Here is a 23,240-nt window from a genome sequence, read left to right on the forward strand (position 1 = left end):
CAGACACTCCCAGGCCCCGGTGTTGTTTTAGAGCAAATTATTGACATTCTGAGTGGCTGAGACACTGTGGGGAAAGGTGAGCACAAACTGACTCTGCTCAAGGGGAGCTCCAGGTCCATAAGCCAAAAATAAGTCAAACCAAGGCTGTCATTTGGCACCACTTTGGAGCCACTTTTTGAACCTACCTGGTCAAGGGCAGGTTCAGGAGCCCTCTGAAGCTCTGGAAAGAGGAGGAAAGGGGGAGGAAGTCAGAATAGGGGAGGTGGATTTATGAAGGAGCAGATGTCAAAATGCCCAGAGAGAAAAGTGTCTGGTAAAAATGTAAACATACCTTCACCACAAAGATCGACACTGTGACGTCTTTAAAAAATACCAAAAATGGAAATCCCCTGGTGGTCCAGTGGTTAGGACTCTGAGCTTCCACTGCAGGGGGCACAGGTTCGATCACTGGTCGGGGGAACTGAAATCCCGCATGTCGTGTGGTGCAGCCAAAAAAAAAAAAATTAAATTAAAAATACCCCCCCAAAAAAGTGAATGCTCTTCTTCTTAAATGACATACAGTGTATAAGGGGTGGGGCAAATGGGGGATTAACCTTAATAATACCACCAGTAATATCATCACACCTTGCAGTCAACACTTAACGTTGTCTTCATAAAAAGCAATTTATAGTTTACAAGGGGCTTTCACATTCATCTTTTCCATTTATTCCATCAACCCACTCTAGTGGGTAGGGCATTATAAGCCACATTTTACAGATGAGAAAACTGAGGCTCGGGAGGTTATAAGCAATTAACTGAGGCATAATGAAGAGCTGGAGAGGGGCAGGTTTGTCCTAAGTAACCCAGGGCTAAGATACTTACTAGGAAGGGTGATTCCTTTTCAACGACTGCTCAGAGGTTAAATCGCCATTGCATTTTTCAGTAGAGCAGCCTCACCTTCCCCAGTGTGGTCCAGAACAAGTCTCTCTAACTAAACACTCCTCTGATGATTTTTGCTTAGTACTTAGACCACAGCATCATAACATCTGTGAAGATTAAAGCATCAGGGAAAAATCTCTATATCCACCCTATGCCCTTCTTTCTCAAGTGTCCCATCCTTGACCTGTTCTGGAAAAAATAGCTTCAGATCCTCTAAGCTTGCTACCTTGGTCTCAGGTGGGGAGGAAACGTCCTTATTTGCATAGGACATTATGGAAGCACAGGACCCACCTAGAGCGGTCAGGCAGGTGTTTTGAAAGTGCTGATGCCTATTGGAATCTTCCAGCAGTGGTTCTCAAACTTTGGCCTGCATCAGAATCATCTGGGGAGCTTGTTAAAGACTTGGATGTCCAAGGCCCACCCCAGACCTTCTGAATCAGAATCTCCAGGGGCGGGGCCTGGACGTTTGTGAGCTTAACAAGCTCCCCAGGTGATTCTGAAGTACACCAAAGCTTGGGAATCACAGGAGTGGGAAGCACTCAGATGAAGGTGGTGGGGAGCCGTGCTGGGAGAGGAGGGAGCAAAAACAGGAGCCTGGAGAGCCTAGAGAAGACACAGTCACGAACAATTCCCTGCTCTGTCCTTGTCTCCCTTTAACAAAGTGGTCAAATAAAGGAAGTTAGAAATCTCTTCATTCAGAAATGTGCTCCTTCTGATAGAACGGCTATGTGCAATAGGAAAGAGCAATGCACCCCTTTTAGAAGCAGTTAAAATAGCCCGTATTTTTCAGAAGGAATAGAGGTTACCAGGGGCCGCGGAGGGTGAGAAATGAGTAAGAAATTATTGTTTAATGGGTAGAGAATTTGTTTGGGATGATGAAAAAGTTCTGGAAATGGATAGTAGTGATGGTTGTAGAACACTGTGAATGTATTTAATACCACTGAATTGTACACTTTGAAATGGTTAAAATGGCAAATTTTGTGTTATGTATACTTACCACACACACACACACACACACACACACACACACACACACACACTAGCTCGTCTTTTGAGGGATGGAATGATAGGAGCAAATAACGTTCAATTTTAGCTGATTGCTGCTGCCCCAGGTTCATGTGTGCATGTGTGTTTGTATATAGGAGGTTACACAAGGGGACCCAACTCACAGCATGTGGTTTGACAAAATACAAGTGTATTTGTGGGAACAAGGGAATAGATAAAAATTTTGAAAATAGATGGCAGCGAAAATGTGATATAAATAAATACAGGAGCTGCCTAGAACACTCTTTCCTGCCCCCTTTTCCTGGTTGACTCCTGGGTTCCATATCAGTTCTTTTGGAGTACCTTGTAGAGCAGTGTCTCTCAAACTTTATTGCACAAAGGAATCACCTGGGAACCTTGTTAATCTGCAAATTCTAATTCAGTAGGTCTGAGGTGAAGCTCTAGCCTGCATTTCTAACAAGTTACCAGGTGATGCTGACACTCTAGATCTGGACCACATTGGCAGGGTTGTGTAAATTTAAAGTCTTTCTTAGTTCACCATGATATCCTCATGTCCAGCAGGGTGATTACTACACAATAGGTGCTCAATAAATATTTACTGAATGAATGATGAAGTATATAGGGTTGATATAGGAGTTTGGAAGGCAGAACAATCTATGTCCTGAATAACAGCATATTTGGGGTGTTTCTGCTTCTTTCAGTCACTCATTTTGTGAAATCATCTCATACTGTGTAGAATAACGATGTTAGTATTAAATTATTTCCGGCCTTGCCACCTTGCTGCTTCAACTCTAATCCTTGAAAAGGTGACCCTATACACATGGAGGATAACCAACCCTGATTTGCAAGCCCTAAGGAAGCCTTGCTATAGTCTATAATCGATGCAAACATATTATCTCCATCCAAGGAGGGAGCAGAGTGCAGGGAACCTGCTGGTGTAGGAATTTCTAGATTTTTGTGCCTGTCTGCGTTAACGGCCACCTTGGCTTCCTCAAAACAAATAAACAGACTTTTTAACAGTGTATGTGGGAAGGAGGTTCATTACCCTAAAACACATGAATATAATAATACTGCCATTCTTTAACCATTATCGTTTATGATGATGATAACGACACTGGCAGTTGAGCTATTAAATGAGTGGGAGAGTTGGGGGAGGGGGCAGAGAACTGGGAGGGCAGGAGAAAGGGAACTACAACTCCCAGAATCCCTCGAGAAAGCCCACGCCACGGCCGCGGCGGCCCACTCCTTTCGCCAGCTGGGCCCGCCCCTCCGATGACGTCACAGAGGTGACGTCACGGCGCCCAGAGCGAGGCTCGGGTAGAGAGGCCGACTGAGCAGGAGTCGTTCGCTTGTCGTGGAGGCTGCTAGGGAGCCGGCGAGAGGGTGAGCGGGCGAGCAGGCGAGCAGGCGAGTGAGCTAGCGCAGGCAGGAGGGAGAGTCGCGCGGCGCAGAGGAGCGCCGGGTCCGGGCAGCGGAGACTCAAAGCCGCAGAGGGGCAGCCCGAGCCGGGCGCCGCGGGGTCCCCACCCCCACTCGGCCGGACGGTGCCCGGTGTTCCCCCGTGCGGGGGGCGGCGGCGGCGGCGGCTGACGGGACCGGACAGGACCGCGGGGGTGTTGCCACCTCCACCGAGGAGCCGGCGCGGCCGCGGGCTCCTCAGAGCCGGGGCCCGGGGCCCGTGACAGACGGGCCGAGGAAGGGAGAGAGGCGGCGGCGGCGCAGGCGACGGGGAGGCAGCGGCGACACCATGTCATCCCCTAGTCCGGGAAAGAGGCGGATGGACACGGACGTGGTCAAGCTGTATCCTTCGTGGACTGGGAATTCGGGCTGTACGTGGGGGGCGGTTTGGGGATGCCCAGGGCACCCCCTGAAACCTAAGCAGGGGCCCAGGGGCACTCCAGGCCACTGTCCGAGGCTCCCTCCCCCCTCTCCCTCCCCCCAGTGCCTACGGAGGCTCCTTGGCACCTCCCAGGAGCCGAGAGCCTTCTCAGCTCCCCCTTTATCCGCAGCACCCCGAAATGTGCGTTGTTCCACGCTCTTTCCTCACCCCCAGTGCCCGTGACTTTTCTTCACGACGTTTGGACTCCCAAGTAGGCCTTTTTTTTTTTTTTTTTTTTCCTCCCCCAGGACCAGCCGCCTCTCTTCACCACCGAGCCCACCTTCTTTTTCCTGTTTGCTCGCTCTGGATTTAGGGACTCGAGGTAGAAATTCCCGAGAGCGAAGAATTCCCTTTCTCCTTTTCTTGAGATGCCTCCACTCCCTCCACTCACAATGCTTCTTGAACTGGGGTAACTCAAGTGACCTCCTTTATCCCTAATTCCTTTCTATATTAGGAAGAGAGTAGTCTGCTCAGTGCCCCCTCTTGTAATGAAGAGCTCTGAGTGTTTTAAACCAGAGACCCCTATTAAGCTTTCTGGTCCTTAGAAGAACCCCACTGTTTTTCTTCCTACCGACAAAGCCTATCCCACCCATAGTTGTATGTGGTGAGGACCCCCAGTCCCTCCAGCAAGCCACCCTCCATATTGTGGCTATGACAGCTGAGGGGGAAGGAGAGAAAGAGGATCTCCTTGACCAAATAGCCCCTGTACTAGCCACTTAAGCAAACTCTCCGTATGAGAATAAGGTTCTTGGGGAATAATTGCCCTGATCTTGCCAAGTGACACCCTTTATTTTTCTACTCCTCCCCCGCCCCCCCCTCCCCAACTTTATGTACTTTGAAGGTAGCAGTGGGAAAGCTATAACTGATAAGAGTCCTTCAGGCAGTGGTTTTGGTTGGAGTCCAGGCTGATTATTTCACGACCAGCTTGAGAAATTCGCGAAGGTTCCTGTGACAAATCGAGACATTTTTGGAGGGGTGATTTAGAGAGTGGGGGGAGAGAGGAAATGAGCCCAGTGTTCTGAACAACTAATCCCTGGGGAGAGGGGGACCCGGGGGTGGGGAGTGGTAGTGTGTGAAACGCAGTTAAAAAGTCCTGTCTCCTGCTTCTGTCTCTCCCTCACCCCCATCCCCCCACCATTTCCCCCTGTTGCAGGGTTTTGTTTATATAACTCAAGTTGTTTGGCTAGATTCTTCAGGTGAATTCCTTCTTTATTCCTTTTATTGTTGCTGTTTTTGATTGGATGTTTTACCTGTTTGTAGAGATCAGTGATTATTGTTAGATACTCAGTTATGGAATTCGCTGAAGTTTTTAAAAAGTAGATTTTGCATTTGGTTTGGGAGTGGGGGATGGGAGGGAAGTTGCCTGGGCAAGTGATTTTTTTTTTTTTCCCCCACCATAATCTTTTCAGGAATAAGGTGTTTTTCTCCTCACTCAGCAAAACTTGATTAGAAATTAGGAACAGTAGATGAACTTCTAAGTTTTAGGGTTTGAAGTTGAGAATTTTGGGGAGGTGGGAGTGGGGATTAGAGAGAGGAGCAAGTAATAAAGTATATATTATGTACCAAATACATGTCTAGGCACAAATGAAATTGACTCTTTATGAGCTGTTTGTGGCTGTGATTGAGTTTTGTCAATGTGTGAATGATACCAGTAACGTTGGCTTTTCATAAGGTGGCAGGAAAACTTGTAACTATGGCTGTGTGTACATTTTACACAAAGCAGTATCGGGTTTTATTTTTGTTTAGAAACTAGGAAATGACATGGTGGCAGAATCTGAGTTATTTTTATCTTGAATTGAGACTTGCTGTCACACCTAATGCAAATTTCTACCTAATGTTTAATTGGGATGGGACTGGGAGAGAGAATTCCAGCTGTCTTTGATCAATGTCAGATTCTCAAATTGTAGACATATATTTTCTAGAAGACTGAGGATAAAGGGTGAGGCCTAACTTGACCTGATGCCTTTTCCATACAGTGCCTTTTGTTCATTTAGTAGTTGAGGCATCTAGAATGATTACCGTATTTAGGAGTCGGGGTGGGGGGGGTGGAGAGGGAGAGGAAAACAGACAAAGAACAGCAGGGTGTCTCTCTTTTTTTTCTTTCCCTAAGTGGCTTATTTCATAGCTTATTTTTAGTAGAAGATGAAGAAAGGCATAGATGCATTGGCCTTCTGTTCTTTCCCCACCTTCCTCCTTTCTGACAAAAGAAAGCAGAGGCGCTTTAAAATCATAGATGTCTGAGGTAGGAGGACAACAGCCTCGGGATTTAAAAGCCAGGGGTTATCTTTGTTTCGTGTTTGTTATTTTCTTGTCTAAGTTCAATTTTTTGTATTTCCTTTTGTGTGTGCATGTGTGTTGTGGGCGTGAGAGATTTTCTGGCCTCCTTTCTCTGTTGAATTCACATTAGTAGGCCCAAATGGAGACAACAATTTTTGAGCAAGGTACACTTACCACAGAATTTAAGCAACACACTACTAAAATGAATACAATGGTGTGAAAGGGCCGAGGGTTGAAAATGAAGGAAGGTGTAGAGGAAGTAGGAAAGGTCTGAAGGAATGTACTTGCTTTTTGCCCCTCAGTGCCCCTTGATTTCTTTGGTGTGGAGGCTGATAGCTGGTTTCCTTGCAGTCTCCTGTTTCAGCCCATTTTTGGATGTCTCCTGAGTGTAATTATGCCACCACGATTTACAGCCTGGCAGGGAACCTGTATAGTAGGAAGGTAGCGGTGTGGGGGGTAGGGAGAAAAGAGGATGTGTAACTAATTGGTCACCGCCTTCCACCACCTCGTTAGGTTCTTTTGGTCTCTGGTTGTTTTTTGGAGTCGGTGATATTTCTTTTGTGACGGGTTGGTAGGAGGAGAGCTGACTTCCAAGTTATGGAGGGAGTGAGTGTTTTGCACCGATGCACTTAATAATCTGCTGGGCGATTATGTTCTGAAACTCTGACTCATTCATTGTTTCTCTTCTGATCCTTTGCTGAGGGTTGTGCAAACCTCAAACTGATGTACATGACTTGGGCCCTGTAGGAATGTGTCCCAATCAAGAAACTTGCAGTGAGCCCAAATCCTGTGGAATGGTGGTTGAATAGTGTTGCCATTTGTTTGCAGAGTGAGGTAGATTGGTGATAACTGTGCTGTTCCCAGCCTGGCAAGCTTTGGGGTTTCCATCTAGAACCCGGCTGATTATTTAGATTGTCTGAGAACTGGGACTCTGGTGACCTTAAAGCGTGATTTGCCCTAAAGGAATATCGGTTTAAGTTCTCCTGGGTGGAGGAACAAACAGCTCAGATTACACGGGTTTCCTTGTTGGTGGGGGTTACTCGTCTCACCCTGTTGCACAGCCTGGTGATCCTTTTATCTGTGAACCAGTGGCCCCTGCTGAAGGCTGGAGCTGCTTGTTTTGGAAAAGCGTATGCAGGCAAAAGGCCGCAGGCACAGCTCCTCACAGCTCATTGGCTGCTCTGTTACTACCCGGAAAAGGAGGAGGGGCGGAGCTCCCAAACAGCTGATGGAGTGTGTGACCAGAGTGTGTTTATATACAAAAGAAGCAGGGGCTGGGGAGGCCTTGTGAGTGGTGTTACAGGATCAAGTGTGTTTTCAAGGGGTAGAAAGAGGAGAGGAAAACCTGACCTGTTAGAGTACAAGAAATGTTCAAGGTTAAATCAGAAAAGTGGATCTGATAATAATGGGGACTTGGCATGCGCTGTATTTGTTATTGGTGTGAGATATTGGAACTTATTTTTATAATACCAAGAGTTTTCAAAGAGTCCCTTTTTCAGAGGGAGTGTGGTAACTTGAAACTGGATAGCTACCAATTTAAATTTATTTAACTGACTGCTGCAGGGATTCAAAAGTATGGTAGAAATGTAAGCTTCCCCTACAAAAGCTTTAAGAGTAATGGTCAGGAAAGGGCAGTGTCTTATACTAAATTCATTAACAGCGTTAGTGAATCTTACAGAATGCTGGTTGTCTGCCTTAGGGTTTCAGAAGCTTTCAGTAGTAAGTTCATCCCCTCAGACGTTTCCGCACCCTCTTTGTGCCTGGCTTGGGGCTAGATGCTGGGGGTTTAGTAGTGAAAAATTTGGTGTGTGCTTATGTAACTAGTTAAACAATTTTTGAAAAAATCAAAGTACAGACTGTTTATAGCAGGTGAGCACTGTATGTATCACCTTGCTTTTTGAATAACTTGTATTTACTTTCAGAATTGACTTCAAGAAATAGAAAGTTTAAAGTGAATTTTATGTAATGCGATGTATAGGGATCTATATTTCTGTTATTTAAAAGATTGATGTTAAAAACTGAAACAGAAACAAACATTTAAAAGTGTAGCCATTTGTCTTTGCCTTCAGCTTTGGTATTTTGCTGTTAATCAGTAGTTTAGTAACTATCCCTAAATTAGTAGTCTTTGTTGCTCTTTAATTTGTGCTCAAAGTGTAGACTGTTTTGTTATCTTAACTAGCTCCAGTGTCAATTGGGAACCTGTGGTTTGCCTTTTATTTCCTGTGGTCTCTGTTTTACTGAGATGATGAGATGGAAGGTAGAACAGTTTTATGGTCTTCAAGCTAAAAGTTAAAGCTTTGGCAACTCCCAGTGTTCTGAATTTGTCTTCTCTGCCTAGATTTTGGTGACAAATATAACATACTGGTACTTATTTTGGTTAAGCAGGAACCTACATGAGTAAGCATTCACAGGTTCAGAACATCTGATTCCTGCAGTACAGTTCTAGTAAATTACACACAAGCCTAAAAATTCAGCTTTTAGGGGAAAACAATCTTTGCAGATGTGACCCATAAAAATCCCTTACCCTGTTTGTGTGTGTGTGTTTTAGAAGAACCTGGATTTGTTAGTTTTCTAGTGTTGTGAAATTTCCCCAGCACCTTGACCTGCATGATATATCTATATATTAAATGTATATATAATTATATATATAATTTAGTATCTTATCTCAGTCTTACCAGATTTGATGGTTCCAAGAATCATTGGATTTTTAGGCATGCAATTCAGACCTGCAAAAGTGCTTACAGTGTAATAGCTCTTTAACTGTAGACCTACAGTGTACATTTCAGTAAAGTACTTCAATGAAAAAACTTAATTGGATTATACAAGTAATAAGAAAATTGAGGAAAATATAGGTTACAAATATAGGTTCCCCCCAGGATGTATTATTGTCAACCTGTTGATCATACTGTATGTGCCCTGTTTTTGCTTAATATTTTTGCAACTATTTTTCCCATTTAAAAATATCAGATTTAATAAATAGCTCATGTAATATGCCATTCCATGCCTGTGCCATTGATTTAATTCTTTGCCATTTTTCTGTGATAAATAAGATTGAAATTAACATCTTGTGCATAAGGCTTTTCTTGCATTTTTGGATTATTTCTATTTTCCAGAAATGGGATTCTAGATCAAAGAAGGTAAGCCTTTGAATTAAAGTATTTAATTAAAATTCTTGAGGCCCCACACTCAGTGGTCTCTCACTTTGTTCTGTTGTGTTTTAGTTGGTCATTTCAACACTGAAGCAGTCAGCCTGGCATGGTGATGAAAGATGAGTTCTGATCTCTATTTAAATTTTCATGTTTTTTTGTGATAATAGTGATTTTTGAATTAGGGATACTTTTGTACTTCTCAGAGTGCCTACTGTGAGTTGGTAGGTTAAACATAATACATTCATAAGCAGATAGATCTGACTGGCAAGAGCTGTAGAATTAGTTTTGGTGACTTGATTTTTTTTTTTTTTTTTTTTTGCTTTTGTCTTTTATTGAGGTATAATTTGGTAAGTTTTGACATAAGTAGCACCCATGAAGCCTATCACCACAATCAAGATAGTGAACATATTCATTTTCCTGAAGTTTCTCTTGCCCCTAGGTAGTCTTTCCCTGCACCCGCCCCCATCAGATTAGTGATCTGATTTTTGTCACTGTAGATTATTTTGCATTTTCTAGAATTTTATATAAATGGAATCATACAGTATATACTCTTTTTGTGTGAATTCTTTCCTCATATTTTTAGATCCACCCATGTTGTTACCATGTAGTTCTTTCCTTTTTTACTGCTGACTACTATTTCATTGTATGGCTGTACCACAATTTGTTTATGCATTCACTTCTGTGGACATTCGGGTTATTTTCTGTTTGGGGCTATTACAAATAAAGCTGCTGTGGATATATGCTTTCTTTTCTTTTGAGTAAATATATAGGAGTGGAATAGCTGGATCATGTGATAGGTATAGGTTTAACTTTTTAACAGGTAGCTTAAATTTAACTTTTACTGGTGATGGTGTCTATTTCAAACACAATTATGTTGTGACATTGAATTCCTGTTTCAATTGTGTGTTTTAAAGGAATCCCATTAAATAGCATGATCCTAAGCACTGATTTCTAACCTAACTCTGTCAAAGCTAGTTTTGTGGATGCTCTTCCATTTCCCCCATTCAAAATTACTGAATTAAGTTTTCATTGTGAGATGTTTTTCTCTTGTGACCCTTTGAAGTGGTACTTCAAGAATTATGGTCACAAATATCTGTTTTATTTTTGCATTTGCTAGTAAGACTATACTTTTGTGGAAAGGTAAGCACACTTTTTGTTGATGGTACCCTTTTCTTTTTGTAGAGTATTGATAAGAATTTTTTTTAACATTAGTTTTACTTAGCACCTCCACTTACATTTACAGCAGTTTACAAGTATTTACATAGGTCTCTGTTAAGGTCTGAATAGTATCTTCAATTTTCATATGGACTAAACTCAGGTAAAAGGAACCCACAGCAACTCAGTGGTAGAACTGGAAACAGATTCTAAGCGGGCATCCCTTAATATGTTTTCCTGGAATCTTTTTTTAAAGTTAATATTTAACAAAGTGGTGGGGCTTTTTGTTTTGCTTTTTTACTTTTTGGCATCCTATGTAAATTATTTTATAAGTTAATTATTAGACATTGCCATAATGAAAAATTAGACATTGCTTTGTAAAACTTGTTACTGTCACATTCTTATAAATTACAAACATTTGAATTTAGATATAGGAGTTTACATGCACGTTGCTTAAAAAGTTAACATCTTATTCCTGACAACTGGAATTTTTAGCTTGGCTAACAAGAAGAAAGACAACCTGTTTCATGTTGGAGTCAGTGACAGTTTATTCGGTGGGTAGACTTCGGTTCAGTCTTCAAACACGAGGATGGTGCTCTGAGCATATATATTAGAGTGTATTAGTTCCAGATTGCCGAAGTGTAATTCAAGTGCAATGTAGAAATCTTTGAAAACACAGAGAAGTCACTGTGTACTTTTGAGAGGCTGTTACTTTAGTGATTCTCAGGTGGGGTATGAGAAGAATTGTTATACTTTTATGGGGGTGCTAAGGTTATTAAAGTTTCTTCTTGTACCTCATCAGATGCTTGGGAAAGGTGGCTGGTTGTTTGCAGACTGGTGCTCGTGGGAGCACCTGCCCAAGCCTGGCAGAACCCAAATCCTCAAGAGCCTGTGGAAAGCCCCACAGGACAGTTCTGTGCACATGAGGGATGAAGGATCCTTTCCGCCTTCCCGTGCTTTTTAGGTATCTAGGGCATTGGGTAGGTGGTTTGAATAGGTGCTACTGATCTTTTGACCTGGCCCTGCAGTGAAGTCAGGGAGGAGTAGGAAACCCATGTGAAGTGGAGAGGCTTGGCTGGACTTTGTCATCATCAGGACAGGCATGGCTGGTGGGTCTGTCTTTGGGCTCACAAAAGGTACCTGGACTGTAGCACTTGGAGGGACCATATTTAGGGATCAGGGAATGGAATCTTTATGCCTTTTGTTCAAATTCGTGGTTTCTAACTTTTAAACCACTTTTAAGGAGGCATTATGTATCAAAGTAAGAGATATTCCCTACATGTGAAATTGTTAATGTTGTAAATTATGCATTTTCTTTTTAGTATTAGGCAAAGTGTTTCTTTTTTCATGTATTATGTTTTTATCATGCACACTTTTCAAGGTTTCTTGGATTATGAAATCTTAGTTGATGTAATATAAATAGAAAATTAGATACAGTGTGTGCCTGGTTCATGTTACTTCATGAGCAATTGGGTTACTACTCAGCTTAGTGAATATAGATTTAGTTGTTTTGTTCAGATGGTCCAGTATAACTTTGGTTATCTGAATATTGCTTTTTAATCAGTTGACTTTCTACTGTGTAGACAGTTTTGAAAGGTTGATTAATTCAGAAATTCGGAAAAACATTTCCATTGCAGTGTCTACCTGTAGAACGTTGAGTCGGTTAGAATTGTGTTCATAAGAGATCACCAGGCGTAATATAGTTAGATATATTGCTTTATGGTCTTATAGACTACTGAATGTTTAGTACCCTTTTGCTAATCTATTTATCTAAATCTGTAAATAAATTAGTAAGTCTCCTTGGCAACAAAGCTTGAAACTAGATCACACTTTTTGTTTCACTCCAAAGGAAAGAAACTGGATTGGCTTTTTTTCGTTAACAAATGGTCACCTTCAGAGTCTCACAGCTGGGAGTTGGTACTCGGTCAGATCACTAATCCAAACTAAGGCTCCTACAATGAAATCATCCCATGATGATTTCTTGGACATTTTGGATCTTTATTACAAATTATATTTACATTGAAATGGATGAACACAGGAGGGAAATTCATTTTAAATGCTTGTGGCATTTTCTGACAAAAGGAGTTTTAACTGTTTATCTTAATTTGGTGGCTGATCTCAATGTTGCTTTAGAGTATATTTAAGTAAGTATATTAAAATATAGAACATAATGTATATTTGATCACAGAATTACTGATCTTGGCAACACAGTTTTGACATTATTAGCATCTGTTGATTTTGCCAACTAATTCATTCAATTCACCAGAGCCACCATCTTGATGATAATAAGAAAAAACAAAAAACAAAAAACCCCTGCATTTTGCCTTTCTATTCATTTGTATCCTTAGAGATTAAAAAAAAAACAAAAACAAAGTACTTTTAAATCAGGTTTGTTTTATGAATGGAAGAAGGAGAGGAAGTAGACCTTTGAGTGTGTTCTTTTTTTTTTTAACAACTTTATTGGAGTGTAATTGCTTTACAGTGCTGTGTTACAAAGTGAATCAGCTATATGCATACATATATCCCCATATCCCCTTCCTCTTGCGCCTTCCTCCCACCCTCCCTATCCCACCCCTCCAGGTGGTCACAAAGCACCGAGCTGATCTCCCTGTGCTATGCAGCTGCTTCCCACTAGCTATCTATTTTACATTTGGTGGTGTGTGTGTTCTTTAGTCTCATTATCTGGATTGCCGCTCTTGAATGCTGTCTTTGATTATCAAATGACATATATTTAAGTATACCTATATTGAGTCATTCACCTTTTTGTGAATACTTAACTTGCTTTTCTCTTTCTACAGCCTCTTGGGTTAGAATAGTTATTAGGTACCAGATTCTGTCTGTCTTTGAGTAATTAATGTGGCTTTTCCTTTGAGACTTAGCTAAGAGTTTTGTAACATGTTAACAGATATATATCAGGAAGACTATATTGGTGGCTCATAAAGACTAATTTCTTTTCATATATTTCAGTCTGTATGTCTTTTTTCTATTAGTGTGCCTAGCTTATATTTTGACTAATTTCTAGCAATCAAACAAGAGAGTTAAAATTACTGGCAGGAAAGTACACAAATAAACCTTTGGAGAGAAGGTGTTTCCTTAATTAAAAGTAGTAGTGAGGTCCGGTTCTTTTTTCTGGAAGTTTGAAAATCAGACTATACTTGGCCTATTTCACTTTGTGCAATTTGGCAATTATATATCAAACTTGAACTTACTTATGCTAAAAATGTATAATAGCTTACAACTTTGGTATCCATTCTCTGAAGGTAAAAATAGGCTATGCCTTAGATTTGTCTTAACTCTGTTCAGTGGAGTGAGACATGATGGAACTTGGCACCTGAATCTTGAGTTCTTACACTTTTAAAGGCCCTTGTCTCTCATTGCCTCCGAAGAATTTGGTTTTTCTAAGCTGAATTTATACAGTCTAGCCAGTGTTTCTGAGATTCAGGAGCTGCTAACTGACTGTATTTAAGTCTTCAAGGTAGGAAGTCTAGAGGTCTCTCTCACTCAGCATTCTCCTGTGCTCTTCAGGCAAGATAGGTAGGAGTAGTCCCCTGCCCCATGGGAGCTGATTCCTGGGATTAAGTTTTAGCCCCTTTGCATCTTTTTCTTTTCTTTTGGCCCCGCTGCGTGGCATGCAGGACCTTAGTTGCCCAAACAGGGATCAAGCCTGTGCCCTCTGCAGTGGAAGCGTGGAGTCCCAACCACTGGACCGCCAGGGAGTTCCCCCCTTTGCACCTTGTAATTCAAAGAATGACTAACGAAATACCACATCTACTTGTGCTTATTCTCCATTTTGCAGGGTGATCTGGTATATATGCTCAAGCCTTTGAACTGGATTATCTTAATTGACAGAGATACATGTCTTATCTTTCTATTTGCTTAGTGAAAAATGGAGTTAGAAATCCTATTTTTTATAGAATCAAAAGTTAGTATATGATTTATGCTTTTAAATCGGGGCTTATTACTCATTTGAAAGAATTGGGTAAAGCGTAATGATTTTAGTCTGTCAGTTCTGGCTGGTTTATTTCTTAAATGTCATTCCTATAGTGTTTTGTCAGCTCTGATGAAGTTCTGATGACATTTTATTATTTGAAGTTAAATTTTAGTAGGTATTACACTTTCATAGATTTTTAGCATGTTTTTCTACTTGGAGAAAACCTGGAATGCAGATAATAGTATTATAAAGCAGTGGTTGCTTTCTGAATATAAGGGCTCCTTGAGTTGAAATTAATAATTCTTTTTAGGCAATATCGTTTGTGGCCTTAAGTAACAGTTTGAGAAATACTAATGCTTGGCTGTACTGCTTCAGATTAGGAGAGTAAACTCTGGTAACTTTGTTTTTATTATTGATAGAAAAAATAAAAGCCAAAGTTGAAATAAGGAGTCTGCTTTTCATCTGTGACTTATAAAATCAGTTTTACTTCTTAGTAATCACATTTGTTATGTGAAAAATAGAATAAAAGCAGTATAGCCTAATGCCTCAGTTAATTCTATTTATGAATGTGTCATAAAGAAAAAATAAAAATGACTTTAATAGGTTTTAATATAAATGTTATGTTATCTCTTTATAACAGTAGATTAGATGGCATTGCATTTGGTATTCTTGAGATGTCTGAATTGTATATGCCCTGTCAATAATTTTAAAATAAAGTAAGCCTTGTAAAAGTGCCTGATTTATGAAAGCTTTTATCAGGATAGAATGGCAGCATGCTGTTCTTTCAAAATTTTATGTATTTAATTACCTAAATTATATTTTCGTTTTTAAAAGGTAAACTTAGGGAATGTGAGTATAATTGAGTAAAAGAATATGCCCAGAACCAGGGTAGGATCCCATCAGAGTCTGAAACAGTTTGGTACTTAAGCATCTAAATATTTTTTACCTTTGTCCTTTTTTTTCCCCTAGATCATATTTTAAATTTTGACATAGAGATATTTCTGTTATAATGCCACAAATGCATTACTAAAATATCTTGCATTCTGCAAAGTCATGAAGTGGAAATAATAGTGCTTATAGATACCTTACATCTTTTAATACTCTCCAGATATTTAAAATATATCTTTTGAGGAAAATTTAGTTGCCTACATTTTTATTGATATTTAAACTGAGTGTCTCTAGTGGATCAGTTTTGCTTTGTGTTATGGTAATTTTAATTATTAGTCTCAAGACAGCCAAGCATGTACTTTAGATGCTTAGTTTCTTAAAAGTTGGGATGATTTTTATAACAGAAGGCTTGGGATGTAAGCTGCCCTGCCTTTTTTCTCCTGTTTTTGCCTTATTGTTTTGATAGCTTTTTACTTTTTTTAGGTAAACTTTTAATTTTAGATTTACGGAGACGTTGCAGAGACGATAGAGTTCTTGTACCCCCACCCAGTTCTGGTCACCCCTGTTATTTATATTACCGAGACGTGTTTCAAAACTAAGAAACCAACGTTGGTATGTTACTGTAAACTAAACTCCAGGCTTTGTTCAGGTTTCACCAGTTTTTCCATGAACGTGTTTTTTTTCTGTTCCAGGCTTCCATGTAGGATAACACATTAGTTAGTGGTCATGTCTCCTTAGCTTTCTCTAGTCTGTGACAGTGTCTCACTCTTTCCTTGTTTTGCATGACATTGACAGTTCTGGAGTACTGGTCGGGTATTTTTTGGAGTGTTCAATTTCAGTTTATCTGATTTTTTCCCCTCATGATTAGACCTCATAATAGTGAGGTATTAAAATTTAGCCAAGGGACTTCCCTGGTAGTGCAGTGGTTACAAATCCGCCTGCAGGAGACATAGTTTCGAGCCCTGGTTCGGGAAGATCACACATGCCGCGGAGCAACTAAGCCCGTGCGCCACAACTACTGAGCCTGCGCTCTACAGCCTGTGAGCCACAACTACTGAGACCACGTGCCACAACTACTGAAGCCCGTGCGCCTAGAGCCTGTGCTCCTCAACAAAAGAAGCCACCGCAGTGAGAAGCCCGCGCACCGCAACGAACAGTAGCCCCCGCTCGCCGCAACTAGAGAAAAGCCGCGCGCAGCAACAAAGACCCAACGCAGCCAAAAAAATATTTAGCCAAACTCATTGTGGGTTTTGGAAAGAATACTGCAGAGGTGAAGCGCTCTTCTTATCACAAGTCGGGTGTGTGTTGGGGGGTACCTGTGTCCTCATGACGTTACTGGTGATGTTAACTTTGATCCACTTAGTTTAGGTGGCACTTGCCAAGTTTCTCCACTGTGAAGTTACTATTTTTCCCTTCTGTATTCTATTCTTTGGAAGCTAGTCACTAAGTGTACCTGACACTCAAGGGGGCCAGAGGAGTTAGGCTCCACCTCCTGGAGGGAGTAATTGTTTTTGACTTTTGATCATAACGTAATAGTGCATTAGTCTTAGTTATTAGTGGGTTTTGTACAGAACTTACACTTGATTTTGAATGAAGTGTAAATTGGTACTGCCTTTTTTGAAATAAAATAGGATGTACAAATATGAGGATGTGGTCTAGGAGCACACAGATTTGATGGGTTTGTTTATTTAGCAATTTGCATGCAAATTTAACTTTCAGCATTTGGCTGTTTTTAGATCTATAATAACATGTGAAAATGAAGATAAACTTAGGATGAGTTGCAAAAATATTAGTTAAAAGCCTTATAACTCAGGCTTCCCTGGTGGCGCAGTGGTTGAGAATCTGCCTGCCAGTGCAGGCGACGCGGGTTCGAGCCCTGGTCTGGGAAGATCCCACATGCCGCGGAGCAACTCGGCCCGTGAGCCACAATTACTGAGCCTGTGCGTCTGGAGCCTGTGCTCGGCAACGAGAGGCCGCGGTAGTGAGAGGCCCGCGCACCGCGATGAAGAGTGGCCCCCGCTTGCCACAACTAGAGAAAGCCCTTGCACAGAAGCGAAGACCCAACACAGCCATACATACATACGTACATATATACATAAGAATGTAAGCAGACAAGAATAGCATTAAAAAAAAAAAAAAAAAAGCCTTATAACTCAAGGAATTCTATCATTTTGAAGAGTTTTAGATCAGAAAGAGAATTTGGGAATGGGGTAGTGATAAAATGCCATTACATTTTGTATGTCTTCTTGTTATTAACTAGTTATATAGTTAACTTATAAGAGAAGAATATGTTATTAGCTGTGAATTTTGTTTTGTTTGCTAGCTGTGACCCTAGCAAAGGGTCATTATTTTGGCCCATAGACACATTTTATTCTATCTTAAAGGAGCATATTTTTCACCATTTAGATATCTGGTTGTTTTTTGTTTTTTGGTTTCTGGTTTTTGTTTTTTGCAGTTCTATTTGTAGTTTCAGTGAAAACCTTGACATAATTGTAGTTGGCGGTTTTAACCAGAATTCAATTATTATGGGAAGATTAACTGTGTAGAACTTCACTTTTTCTTCAGAATTTTCTAAGCAATTGAAGCTTACTCCTTCAAATGAGACAACTTGTTTACTTTGACAGTTTTTGGTGTATTTTTATTTTGGCTGATTTTTTTCTCCTTTCTCCCTGGGATAACACTAACTGATTTTCATATGATGAAAGTCTTAAAGTATATACAAAACATTGTTTTCTTGAGCAGAGTGTATTTATAGTTGAGGTTATTGGGTAAGTGACCTCTGAAAAAGTAATAGTGAGAGATTAAAATTTGGCCAAACCCATTTGGTTTCTAGGCTAAAAGTTAAGCCGAAGTATTTATGTCTCAGGGAAGTCCTTGAAAATAGTGAGGAAATTGTGGTAGCAAGGTAGCAAGAATTACTATCTTGCTAGTAGTAATATATTCTTTAAGACTGTAGAGAATAGTTCAGAATTTATGAATAGTTCAGTATTTATCAACTCAATGGGGACACCTTGGTTTTTGTGTGGTATGTGAGTCAAGTGTTTGTAACCAGCTGTTTACTGGTTTAGTGACCCTGTTGGTGCATTTTTAGACCTTTGACCTTAAATAATGCGAGCACCTGGATGTCATGTCGGTGCTAAGAGTCAGTAGTGTGGCACTTAGTGCCATCTTACTGGCGTTATGACTCTGGGCAGATGTTCAGCTGGTTCTTTTGTACCCCTGTTTCTTTTGCTCACTTTTCTTAAGTTTGAGTGCCCTGGATGGCTTTTTTTAAATTAAGACTTTTTTTAGAGCAGTTTTAGGTTCACAACAAGATTGAAGGAAAGGTACAAAGATTTCCTATATCCCCTTGCCCCACTCATGAACAGCCTCCCCCATTATCAATATCCCCCACCAGAGTAGGGTGTTCGTTACACATGATGAACCTACACTGACACATTATTATCACCCAGAGTCCACAGTTTACATTAGGGTGCACTCTTAGTGTTGTACATCTGTGGGTTTGGATATATGTATAATGACATGTATCCATCATTATGGTATCATACAGAGTATTTTCACTGCCCTAAAAATTCTCTGTGCTCTACCTATTCGTTCCTCCTCACCTCACCCCACCCCCTGGCAAGTACTGATCTTTTTACTGTCTCCGTAGTTTTACCTTTTCCAGAATCATACAGTTTGTGGCCTTTTCGGATTGGCTTCTTTCACTTAGTAATTTGCATTTAAATTTCCTTCCTGTATTTTTTTTTGGCTCATTTCTTTTTAGAGGTGAATAATACTCCGTTGTCTGGATGTACCACAGTTTGTTTATCCGTTCACCTTGGTGAGCCATTTTTTTGTGAACAGAGCTAATAACTCTTTTAATGGTTTCTCATTTTTCCAGATTAGCCTTTGTATTTAAAAAAAAAAAAAAATCTCTTAGTAGCAAGTAGCTGAATTTTATGCTGCTGCCCCATTCTATCCTCAATTCTACCCTTCTTATCCCATTATACTTGTTCTGTAATGTGCTACTTCTCATTCTAATATATTTCACATTTATTCTGGTACAATCCTTGCTTTGAGATGTTACGACTCACTTTACATAAATAAGAACCTGAGTTAACAGAGATTGGTTGAAAGTGCTGAGATCACAGAGTTAAGTCCTCCTTGTGATGGGTCTGGAGCCTATGAGAGTTTCTCATGCTTTTGTCCCTTCTAGCACATATTTATCTTTGCATATGAAGTAGGTGTTCAGGAAACACCTGTTAAATGAATTTTGATAAATAATATACCACAGGTTTCCACCAAGTCCTTGGATCAGTTTTACACTGTGTTTCTGTATAGAAACAATATGGAAACCTCACAGGAGAGAGGCAGATCTTCCTTATATGATAAGGACTTCAGTTCTTTTATGTGCAGATGCCATTTGCCATTTCACGTACACTGTTCATTTTTCCACATGTGACGTGTATTTGTGTTCTGAAATTGTCCTAAATGCTAATACTTTAGTTTATTAAATGCCATTTTCAGAGGAGTTCTTTTTAAAGATTCCTTGATTGCTGGTTTTATTTAAGATCAAAGGAAATCATTAAGATTGGGGATTGGGGAAAGAAACAGCCGAAACTTTTGTTACTTCACTTGTAAAATAGAATACCTTAAACTCATCAAATCATTTAGCTTACTAGTACTCTATTTTGTACTTTGTAAAGTGTCTCAAGTTCCCCCTTACAAGTTAGTGGTTCTAAAGGTGACTTTTACTAGCTTAATATTTGATACTATGAACTTCTTGGTTTGTACAGGATTTTTTTGAGGACCTTACTTTATTTTGTGTTTATTTTTACCTTTTACCCATACTTTGTGAGGAAAGGAGATTTAAGAAATGCTTTAACAGCTCACACCTGCTATAAAAATTATATGCGGCCTATTTTTAGTTACTCAGAATAATGGGGGAAATACTTTGTAATAGCCAGATATTTAAAAATAATTTTTTAAATCGAAGTATAGTTGATTTACAATGTTGTGTTAGTTTCTGGTATACACCAAAGTGATTCAGTTACATATGTATACACACACACATATATATGTGTGTGTGTATATATATGTATATTCTTTTTCAGATTCTTTTCCATTATGGTTTGTTACAGGATATTGAATACAGTTCCCTGTGCTATACAGTTGCTATACAGGACCTTGTTGTTTATCCATTCTATATAAAATAGCTACTCCCCAACTCCTAATTTATCCTTCCCCCACCCCCTTTCCCCTTTGGTAACCTTGTTTTCTATGTCTGTGAGTCTGTTTCTGTTTCGTAAATGAATTCATTTGTGTCACATTTTAGATCCCACATATAAGTAATATCATGTATTTGTCTTTCTGACTTACTTCGCTTAGTATGATAATCTCTAGGTCCATCCATGTTGTTGCAGATGGCATTATTTCATTCTTTTTAATGGCTGAGTAGTATTCTATTGTATATATGTACCACATCCTCTTTATCCATTCATCTGTCATTGGATATTTAGGTTGCTTCCATGTCTTTGTAACAGTGAGATATTTAAAATCTCATTTTACAGATGCAAAACTTGAGGTTTAGTGATATATTTAAACTGCATAGACACATGAGTATACTTTTTTTCTTTCTGTGTGCGTGCACAGGCTCTTAGGGAAGAACAAATTTTTGCTCCTTAGGTTTTTGGTAAGTTCTTCAATCATTTGAACCCTCTAACACAGAGGTTCCAAAGTTACCTGCAGACCACTGGGGATCCCCAGGATACTTTCAGGGAGACGGTAAGGTCAAAACTTGTTTCATAGTTACATTAATTAATTTTTTTGCCTTTTTTGTTTATTCTGTAGTGACATTGGTACTGATGGTGCAAAGGCCAAAACCAACAATGGATAAAACTATCAAAGCCTTGGGAGTTCTCTGGCGGTCCAGTGGTTAAGACTCTGCACTTCCACTGCAGGGGGCAAGGAACTAAGATCCTGCATGCCTCGTGGCCAGAAAAAGAAAAACCACACACACACAAAACTATCGAAGCCTTAGCACACCAAAACCATATTAATAGTCATTCTTCATCACAACACATAATACGGTTTTTTAAAAAGGCAGTTTCACTTGAACATGCTCTTGATAAGGAGTAATGACAATTAATAACTTTTGACCCTCAAGTACATGTCTCTTTACTCTTCTGTGTGTTGAAATGGGGAGCACCTTTCCTGCATACTGAAAGTATGGTGGTGGTTTCCAGAAAAAGCACTTAGGGCGACCAGCTGTTTGTTTGTTTTTAATTGAACGCCATTTGAACTTGAAAGTATGACTGACTGACAAACTATGGTTATTCAGACTTGGATGTTTGTCAGACATTTTCTCAGAAGGGAACAAAGTGAGTCCATCACTTTAAGGAAAACTGATAGTGTGTGTTGCCGATGATAATATACAAACTTTAAAGTGAAAATCAGAATTTGGGAAAACTTGTATCTGCCACCACATGCTTGACAGTTGTCTAATACTTAGACATTTCTGATGAGATCAGTGGTGATATTAACATGATTTTTTTTTTTTTTTTTTTTTTTAGTTGTTTTGTTTGTTTTTTTATACTGCAGGCCCTTATCAGGCATCAATTTTATACACATCAGTGTATACATGTCAATCCCAATCGCCCAATTCAGCACACCACCATCCCCACCCCACCGCAGTTTTCCCCCCTTGGTGTCCATATGTCCATTCTCTACATCTGTGTCTCAACTTCTGCCCTGCAAACCGGCTCATCTGTACCATTTTTCTAGGTTCCACATACATGCATTAATATACGATATTTGTTTTTCTCTTTCTGACTTACTTCACTCTGTATGACAGTCTCTAGATCCATCCACGTCTCAACAAATGACTCAATTTCGTTCCTTTTTATGGCTGAGTAATATTCCATTGTATATATGTACCACAACTTCTTTATCCATTCGTCTGTTGATGGGCATTTAGGTTGCTTCCATGACCTGGCTATTGTAAATAGTGCTGCAATGAACATTCGGGTGCATGTGTCTTTTTGAATTACGGTTTTCTCTGGGTATATGCCCAGTAGTGGGATTGCTGGGTCATATGGTAATTCTATTTTTAGTTTTTTAAGGAACCTCCATATTGTTCTCCATAGTGGCTGTATCAGTTTACATTCCCACCAACAGTGCAAGAGGTTTCCCTTTTCTCCACACCCTCTCCAGCATTTGTTGTTTGTAGATTTTCTGATGATGCCCATTCTAACAGGAGTGAGGTGATACCTCATTGTAGTTTTGATTTGCATTTCTCTAATAATTAGTGATGTTGAGCATCTTTTCATGTGCTTCGTGGCCGTCTGTATGTCTTCTTTGGAGAAATGTCTATTTAGGTCTTCTGCCCATTTTTGGATTGGGGTGTTTGTTTCTTTGATATTGAGCTGAATGAGCTGTTTATATATTTTGGAGATTAATCCTTTGTCCGTTGATTCATTTGCAAATATTTTCTCCCATTCTGAGGGTTGTCTTTTCGTCTTGTTTATGGTTTCCTTTGCTGTGCAAAAGCTTTGAAGTTTCATTAGGTCCCACTTGTTTATTTTTGTTTTTATTTCCATTACTCTAGGAGGTGGATCAAAAAAGATCTTGCTGTGATTTATGTCAAAGAGTGTTCTTCCTATGTTTTCCTCTAAGAGTTTTATAGTGTCCAGTCTTATATTTAGGTCTCTAATCCATTTTGAGTTTATTTTTGTGTATGGTGTTAGGGAGTATTCTAATTTCATTCTTTTACATGTAGCTGTCCAGTTTTCCCAGCACCACTTATTGAAGAGACTGTCTTTTCTCCATTGTATATCTTTGCCTCCTTTGTCATAGATTAGTTGACCATAGGTGTGTGGGTTAATCTCTGGGCTTTCTATCTTGTTCCATTGATCTATAACATGATTTTTTGATATCGTGTGATGAAATGTGCCAATGTTTGGAAGATCTGTATAAGTCAGTGAACCAGTATTTTCTGAACGGCTAATGCGTGATAGAAAAATCATGCTTGGATAAAAGATCTGTTTAAAATACAAGG

General features: G+C 39.9%; 1 protein-coding gene across 2 annotated transcripts in view; it reads left to right on the forward strand.

Moving 5' to 3' along the window:
- Window positions 1-3,216: 3,216 nt before the first annotated feature.
- UBE2H (ubiquitin conjugating enzyme E2 H) overlaps window positions 3,217-23,240 on the forward strand; it is a 102,578-nt gene continuing 82,554 nt past the window's right edge. For both annotated transcript variants that reach the window (XM_059933405.1, XM_059933406.1), the window contains exon 1: window positions 3,217-3,723. In XM_059933405.1, the coding sequence (XP_059789388.1) occupies window positions 3,671-3,723 (53 nt within the window). In that variant the 5' untranslated portion in view covers window positions 3,217-3,670. The remainder of the gene's footprint in view (window positions 3,724-23,240) is intronic.

Source organism: Balaenoptera ricei, chromosome 9 (assembly GCF_028023285.1).
Source record: "Balaenoptera ricei isolate mBalRic1 chromosome 9, mBalRic1.hap2, whole genome shotgun sequence".
Lineage (NCBI taxonomy): Eukaryota > Metazoa > Chordata > Mammalia > Artiodactyla > Balaenopteridae > Balaenoptera > Balaenoptera ricei.